The 8,323-nt window shown below is 35.7% G+C and overlaps 1 protein-coding gene across 3 annotated transcripts; it reads left to right on the top strand.

Moving 5' to 3' along the window:
* The first annotated feature begins 390 nt into the window (after nt 1–390).
* On the top strand, nt 391–7,872 carry LOC137942417 (uncharacterized). 3 transcript variants are annotated; one of them, XM_068788052.1, is made up of 6 exons: nt 391–477; nt 1,672–1,834; nt 5,315–5,685; nt 6,421–6,519; nt 6,980–7,039; nt 7,143–7,872. In XM_068788052.1, the coding sequence occupies exons 2-6, from the start codon at nt 1,735–1,737 to the stop codon at nt 7,377–7,379; spliced, it is 867 nt and encodes a 288-aa protein (XP_068644153.1). In that variant the 5' UTR covers nt 391–477; nt 1,672–1,734; the 3' UTR covers nt 7,380–7,872. The 3 variants fall into 3 exon arrangements, with proteins under 3 accessions (XP_068644153.1, XP_068644151.1, XP_068644152.1); XM_068788050.1 differs by having other exon boundaries at nt 5,312–5,685; XM_068788051.1 differs by having other exon boundaries at nt 1,658–1,834; nt 5,312–5,685.
* Nucleotides 7,873–8,323: the final 451 nt, after the last annotated feature.

Below are 8,323 nucleotides of genomic sequence, written 5' to 3'. Positions count from 1 at the left end.
GCGGGTGAAAGTGAATTCACTTTTACTTTCACTCGTTGGATGTGCACTAACGGTTTTGGGTAAGTGAAAATGAATTCATATTCACTTTCACATTCCTCTGCATGCACTAAAAGGCCATGCACTAAAAGGCCCGAAGGAGAACAAATGTGTGAACAACTAACAAGAGAATATGTGCAGCTCCCTCACCTGAATATTCTTGATATAATCTTTAATCTGAATAAAGAAACCGAAACAATCGGATCCATGTAGGCTCGGATTCGGATAATAGCGATGTAACTCCGAATTTCCAAACTCAGAACGTCGGAAAACCCAACAAGAGAACACTATTTTCGTAATTTAATTCTAAGATATAAAACCATAGGGTTGTGCAAGAGCGCCCGGACAGCCGATCGCCTCCTCTTGCATGTTGGCCGTCGCTCCCTCTCACTCTCGCCGACGATCCCCTTTTCCTTGCAGTTGACCTGACTGCTTTTCAGGGTATTTCTCTCTCACTCTGCGAAAGCGGAAACCGGAAGTGTAAACGATCGATTTTTTCTTAGCAACTTCATTTCGAAAAACAAATCGCCAGATGCCTGTAAATCTTTAGCATTTTCGTTGTCGATCTCCGAATCTTTTATGTATTTGTCTAACGGTTTTCGAATTCCTTTCTGCTCCGCTATTTTTACTTCTCCCGTGATACTGTTGACATGAAGTGAGATTTTTCACAAATGTGCAATATTTGAAAATAAGACGGATGAGGACCGTTTATAATTGTCATCTAGTTGTTAGCAAATGGTTCATTCTTCGTATGACATCCAAAAACAAATGTGTTGTCCTTAACTTATCAATTTGAAGTTAGAGGTGGGTTCATTTTTGCTTCATGGAATCTGTAGCTTTCTAGTTCAGATTCTGGGAATTATAGTTGAAGTAGAGGCCTTACAATTGTCTTTGATTTTTCACCGACTTCATTGTTTTGTAAACGGAACTGAATTCAATTCCAGTTAGCATCTTTTCTATAAAGGCTTTGTTAAAGTTTCTACCACTTTAAAAATGTAAGGGTACACTTGAAGATGGTGTTTCAGTTGCCGGAGTTGAGTATTGCTGCATAGATATGACAGGTTCTAATGTTTTCTGTTACGAGTGAAAACATCTCTTGCAGAATCAAGAGAGTATGTGCATGGGCTTGTAAAATTCTCTAGCCTTTCTACATTACTGAAGTTATTGATCCCAGTTGTGTCTCATTTGAAGGAGAGAGAATGCAATGGAAAGCACAACTTTGCTCTCTGTTCTTAGAAGGAGAGTACACAAAAGGTTCTCTCTTCATATTTTTGTTGATTTTTCTAAGAAGACCTTGGGAAAATCCCCCTTTAGTCTTTCACGTCTGAAGATCACATCCTTAAACTTGTTAGGAACACATAAAACTTATACTACCCCTTTGTACGAGTAGAACAGATTTCTACATGTTTCCATGTTTCTGATTTTCATTTGTTTGCATCATTGATCCTGTTTTTGTCAATTAGCGTTAGATTTTACATTTAGAAAGCTTCACAATTTCTTGTGTTTAATTACTTTCTAATGGAATTTTGACATGCCTTCTTGTCACTTAGATTCTTTGCAGTGCTTGTTGCTTCCGATCACTGTAAGCATTAACTAGTATGCTGATGTGCTGATGTGGTAGATGTTGTCTTGTAGACTAAAGCTCAGAAACTCTTAGGCATGGATTCATATTGTCACTGAACACATCAAAAGGCAAAAATGAAGTTCCTTTTAAGAACATTTAAGTCATTAAATGTTCTATCACCACGATCACATCAAGCTTGGACAATCAGAACCTTCATTGCGGAGCGGGATTCTGGTTTGTTTCTTTCTCATGCTTGTATTACTCTTATACTCTATCTTACTCTTATTCTGAGAGAAGCTTCTGTATTGACAAATTCATTGTTGAACTTGTTCTCTCATATGCTCGGCCCTCTGTATACACTTTAGAAGAGGGTCCACCTCTGCCACACTTGGTGCTTAGGTTAGCTCATGATGGTCACAAAAACTTATTTGTGTTTGATTATTTGTGACCTCTGTTGCTTATGGAAGCAAGTGTGATATGGAGGGTGGTGGTAACCAAATTTATGTCTTTGATTGCCAGCATTTTTACTAAATCTAACATTGGTTTTACTCCCTATTAATAAGGATGAAAATAAAATTTTAAAATAAAGTCAAGAGGATTATGAGTATTTCATTACCAAAGTGATATAGCAAAATTGGAGATGGAGATGGAAATGAACTAGAGTCGTGTAAAATACATCCTTATGAGTAATATGAACAGATAAGTAAGAGTTGTTAATGATAAATTCTTCTTAACATACTTATCAAATAATTTTTAATACTATTTAAAAAATTATTGATTTATAAATGATGTTACTTAATTAAAAAATATTTGATGCATAACCTTCTATTTGACTTTCTAAAAAAAATTAAACATAAATAAATAAATAAAACCTTCTAATTATTCTTATTAAGTTTTTTTCTTAACCTCTTATTGAGACAAAACTTGTAAAACATATGATTTGAAAAACCTTTCCTTGAAATTTTACACAGGATTTAGGAAGGACTTTGTTTTTGGTTTTTGTGGGTAAATTTCTACTGCCCCCATTGACAGTTTCCTATGATTATTTCATTCAATTTTTTAAGAAAAAAACTTGTTTGTACCTTTTAGGTGAAATTTTTTTACTGCAGGTAATTTAGCTTTTTGGGGATTTTCTTTAGTAAAAACCGACTAAGTTGACACGACCATGGAGTTAGGCAATCTATGAAATTAAATTGATGGAAGAGAATATTAAGTCCAGTGAGGAGCAAACTTAGGAGAGGTGAATACTCTTGTTGAATTTTGCTGCTAAATTCGATTTATTTTTAGTTGAACCTTTATGTGTGTTCATAATATTAAATAATTCAATGTGCACGCACAATCAAACACTATTTATAGTGGTTCACAATCCTATCTTAGATTGCTAATCCATTCTCAAGTTGGTTTGTACCTTAGAGTTAAACTATGTTTAAGTTGCCAAATGACATTTATGACAAATTGCCTCTAAAGCTAATTACAATGCTTCTAATATAGGGATTTTACCAATCAATTAGCCATAGCGGCCCATTTACATAAGATCACCATTGCATTGTATTACAGTAAGAAATTATGCACAGAGCCTAAACCTCATAAAGGATTTTCCAGTAGCTAACTAGGCTACATAGGCCTAGACTGACATAGAGATTTGCAGCAGTTCACTAAACACATTGGCTTAGATCCACATAGGGATTTTCAGTCCACCTGCCTACACAAGGCCTTATGGCAAACACAATAGCAAAAACGCTTCTCAGTTTTTACCCTCAGGAATACAACAGCCAACCAAGCACTAGCTTCGATCCTTGGAGGATTTTATGGTGGCCAGTCCTCAGTCACACAGGCTTCTATCAATCTAATTGAGACGAGGGACGGTTTTGCCTACACAAGGCTTGAACTACCTTGCAAGGGTTACTTGCTTATGGTTTCAGCCTAATACAACTTCCTTTTAATTAATCAAATTTCACAATTTAAACACAAATAGATAGGTATATCAATCTTAAGTACCTATTCAATGTAATAGCAGCTCAAGAAGTCCATAGATGACCAAATTTCAAAATATAAGCTGGATAAAATTGGATTTTTTTTTCAAATAGAAGGAAGTCTCTTAAAGTAGCTCAATATAAATGATGAGGTCAAAGTGTAAGCCCACGAGTAGTGATCTGAACTTTGATGATTGAGGCACTATTTTAGTATACTCGACCAAGTTCAATCAAGGTATTTCAATTAAAAGGCACGTGGACACTTCGATTTTTGAGATATAACCCTCAAATGCTAATAGTATGCAAAAACCCATCCAAATGCCTCGACAAATCGATATGCTAGAGTGAATAATATGATTTCAAAATATGAGTGCACAAACTCTAGCATAAAAGATGCTATGCAAATAAAGATTGCAAAATATGAACCCAAAAATACTTATATTTTTTGCCAACTTTCTTTTAACTGCACTTTCCAAATATGATTTTAAAGTATAAGTGTGCTTTGGAGAAGTTGTGGAAGCCTTAGGAGTCTAAAAGAAAAAATCTTAAGGCAAAATTGGCTTAAATAAACCATTTCTTAAATTAAAAAATGAACCATTCAGTTGGGAAAGAGATATTTTGTCTTTTTGCAAATCTCAGCCATATCTCAACTAGGAATTTTAAGAAAATATTTAAAGTTTTCATAATAAGTTGCTAATTGCATAGGTAGGTCACTTATAGATTTTGGAGACTTATCTTGGCTAAATTGAAGCCTTAAAATATCTTTTTGTGACATTTCTAGAATGCACCGTTAAGACGTTGTGGACCAATTGGACGGATGTCTGAACAGATGGTTCCAATAGGTTTTTTCTCTCTTCTTGTTTGGACTGGTTTAGTCCGGTCACTTGACCTTCATAAATTGTTCCTGCAATTTTCATCAATCTGGTCAATCGTCTGGGCGAACGGGTTCTTATAGTACCTTTTCTCTCTCATGTCTGATTGCTTGGTCTTCTTCTTTGATCTTGATTTCTTCTTTTGCTCATCTTGTCCTTATTGGGTTGGTTGTTCAATTGTCTAGGAAAACAGACTTTAACAAAAAGTTTTCTCTCTCGTGTCTAGTTGGATGAGGGATTTTGTCCGATCGGATGATTTTCAGTAATTTCTTCTTTTCTGATCTTCATTACCCAAATCAGTCAGACAGATCCCTTTACTTTGTCGATCAGATGGTGCTGCTAGGCTCTTATGATGGTGTGTTTTCTGGTATGAGCTGCTTCCCTTTTTTATGGGTTATTCAGACAGTCTTTGGCCGTGTAGACAAAGATGCTGCCCAAAATTCCAGTTGTTTTTTTTTTTAAGTAACAAAGCATACTTAATGCACATTATTAGTGATGTGTTTGTTATCATCAAAATTGTCTTAATGGAGATCTTGAGATTAATAGAGAATACCCTATGTCAATGTAGTAATTTAGGCTGGTGAGTAGTCAGTATTTGGTGCTGACCCTTTCAAAAGGAGGGGGAGGGGGATGCATGAATTTTATTTCGTACATATTTAATTGTAAGCAAACATGCTTTTGCTTTCAAAGGAGTGAGCTACATCCTTTCTTCATTTTTGGACTAAATCATAGTTTTTTTAATGCCATATGATTTATTGTTGACAAAGAATAATACTTTCATCTTCCACTCAGATAAATAATACATCAATGTAAACTTTACCCCAAAACTTTTCACTATCTGATCAGGTTTTTTTTATTTTTTCAAGCAGGTGATTCTGGTGACAAGAAAAGTGGTGGTTCCTTTGAGTCTGCAGATGACTTTGAGCATCGGATATTTAGTGGGACTTCAGGAAATAGTCCAAACACTGATGCTTTCTTCCAGAAACTTGATAGGATTGAAAAGGCTAGAGGAAAATCTGGTGGCGGATTCTCTAAAATGGGTAACAACAACAATTATCAGTTTGTTGATGGCCTTGACGAGGGCTTTAATTCTCTGTCAGATGGAATGGATGGGAAACTGAAAAAAGCGGCCACTTATTTTGCTTATAGTGATGAAATTGATAGAGAAGGCTATATGTTTAGGCCAGATGTGAGCTTCCCATCTGGAAGGGAAGTACCTGGAATAAAATATTCACTTAGGGTAAGAAAACAAGCTATGCTTGCTTTTTGTTGTTGAGATATAGATTGCTTGCTAGATGGGCCAAAAATTGATTAACAGATACTTATGTGGTCACTTGTGGATTGTGTCTTTGGGTTAATGGCCATTTTTTTTGGAAGGGAGAAGAGAGAGAGAGAGAGAAAGGAGCTTCTAGTGTGGGGTGTTGGGTCAACTTTCAAAAAAAGGTTACTAACATTTTTTATGTGGTTGTTTTAATAGGAAAACTGACATCTCTTCGGTGCTTTCTTTAATGATGTGAAATTTGTATATGGAATGATGTTATTCTTCTTATTTATTTATTTTTTTTTTTGGGGGGGGGGGGGGAGGAGCTTCCAGTCTGAGGTGTTGGGTCAACATTCAAAATAAGGGTTAATAACATTTTTTTACGTAGTTGTTTTAATAGGAAAACTGACAACGTTTCTTCAGTCTTTAATGATGTGAAATTTGTATATGGAATGATGTTATTGTTCTTATTTTCTATTGTTTTCTTTTACTAGTTAGTTTGTTTGAAAATTACAGGTCATACTTTGCTTTTACTATTTTTTCCATCAGTTTCTATACCCAAAAAAAAACCCTCCAGTTTGTTTAAATTATATTAAAGTGAAAATGTCAATCATAGCTTTTACTACATTGTTTTTTGCATTCTTTCTTCGTTGTCTAATTCTGCTTGTTGCTCATATCTTTTCATTTTCTTATTTTACTTGTGGTGATATGTAGGATCTTGATCTGACAAAACCGGGTGTACCAAAAACTGTAAACAGAAGGAGGGAATTCCAAACCACAACTGAAGAAGCTCTCCGGAAAGCTGACTTTCGGGTGAGCATCCTAGGTTTTATTGCTGGCTTGTTATTCTGCCTAAACACAACTCTCCATTAATATGCATCATCACATGGAATTTTCTCATATCTTACTTGTCAGTAAATTTGTGGTGGTGCCCTTCCATGTGTTCACTCTTTTTCGAGTTTTTGCCTCATTATTGTTGTAGGCGTTGGTCGTTTCATGTCTCTCAGGATAATTGTAGAATATCATTCTAAAGGTTCTTTTTAATTTAAGAGGACCTCTTTTTGGATGCTGTATGATTTAGAATACATTTAAAAATGCATTTCTGTTCATAATCTCAGTAAGATTTTTCCTTCATATCAAACATCGTGCTGATGTCATTGATTAACTCATCATTTGAGTACATGACAATAACTACCCCAGTTTGGGCTATTGGTTGAATATGTCTCCTCATTTCCTGGTTTACTATGCTGATCATGTCATCTACAATGTGCAGAATGTAAGGTACCTGGCCAATTTTATTACAGCTGCTGGCATTATGAAAAAGAGGAAAATGGTGAGCTCTATACGTCTGTGGATTCAATATTCATCATTATGTTAGTTTTTGCACATTCAATCCGTTAAACATCGATCTGTCCTTGCTTTTTCACTCTATTCAGACTGGAATTAGTGCCAAAGCTCAGAGGAAGGTTGCTCGGGAAATCAAGACTGCACGAGCTTTTGGATTAATGCCCTTTACCACAATGGGTAAATGGCCATTTAGATTCGGTGTAAGCATGGAAGATACTGATGATGACTTCCAGTATAGTCCTACTATTGCCCGGCGGCCAGTTTACGCAAGACCTGAACCTGAAACCACAGAAATAGCAGATGAAGTAGAGGAACCCTATCTATAGATCTGAAACTCCATCAAGTTTTTTGAAGGGTCTGTTGATTAGCATCCCTCATCCAATTCAACTACTGTTGTCAAACTCATCTGTTCTATAAAACGAGTTACACTGAATTGGACAACATGTACTGTTCTATCTGATGATTTCTTACCCACTTGCCAGATTGGGAGTATTCATCTCTTAGTTCATATTCCTCTTGGATCTTGAGGATTTCATCTATCAGAAGAAAATAGCAAAAATGAACGACTCTTTTCATGGCAGAGTCCAAAGAGTTGAATTATCTTGTGTTTTTGTGCTTTTCTGACTTTAAGTCAGGATGTTTCATGCCTTAGCTGTGCATATATGTGAATTCTCAATAAGCCGTATTTAGTTATGCTCAAGAGCCTTGCAAAAGAAAAGGTATGATTAGAATCAATCCAAACTGATTGATAGTATTGAATGGCCAGTCTCATTGAGAGAAGACGATGGAAACGACGTTAAAAGGGAAATATGCTTGAAACTTGAGGGGAGATTTTGTAATCCTCTACAACCACTTCGAATGGAGAAGTTTCTTTAAATTTGATTTTATTGCATGTTTGCTGGAAGTTGCTAACAAATATTTTATAATTCAAATTTTTAGGGCTTAAAGGGTTTTCAGGCATAGGGTTTCGGATCGCGGGTTTTGGGTTTTACGATTTTTGTTTTAGGGTTTAGGATTTATGCTTTTAGGGTTTTAAGTTTTTGGTGTAAGGGTTTAGGGTGTTTCAACATCTTTGCCTTCAAATTACTCTTTGTATTAAAAGTGAATTGTGCTAATCCCATGAAAGTTTTATGAGCTACCAGATATATGCTCAGTGAAACTCCTTTCTCCTCCGACATGTAGTTACATTTTACCAGTAAGGTACTGGTTTCTAACCAGAAAAGGTGAAAAATGAGAGCCTCATACCAGCTAGTGGGATCTATGGTCACAG

Source organism: Aristolochia californica, unplaced genomic scaffold, assembly GCF_029961685.1.
Source record: "Aristolochia californica isolate CCGP_79_NKW_82.1479 unplaced genomic scaffold, dmAriCali1.0.hap1 SCAF_10, whole genome shotgun sequence".
NCBI lineage: Eukaryota > Viridiplantae > Streptophyta > Magnoliopsida > Piperales > Aristolochiaceae > Aristolochia > Aristolochia californica.
This window is presented reverse-complemented; position numbering and strand designations above follow the sequence as displayed.

Bases quoted from the DNA above. Each gene is read 5' to 3' on its own strand.
- LOC137942417 (XM_068788050.1), top strand. From the start codon at position 1,735: ATGAAGTTCCTTTTAAGAACATTTAAGTCATTAAATGTTCTATCACCA. The intron at 1,835-5,311 runs GTTTGTTTCTTT...TATTTTTTCAAG, and splicing joins CATTGCGGAGCGGGATTCTG to CAGGTGATTCTGGTGACAAG. The intron at 6,520-6,979 runs GTGAGCATCCTA...TACAATGTGCAG, and splicing joins TCCGGAAAGCTGACTTTCGG to AATGTAAGGTACCTGGCCAA.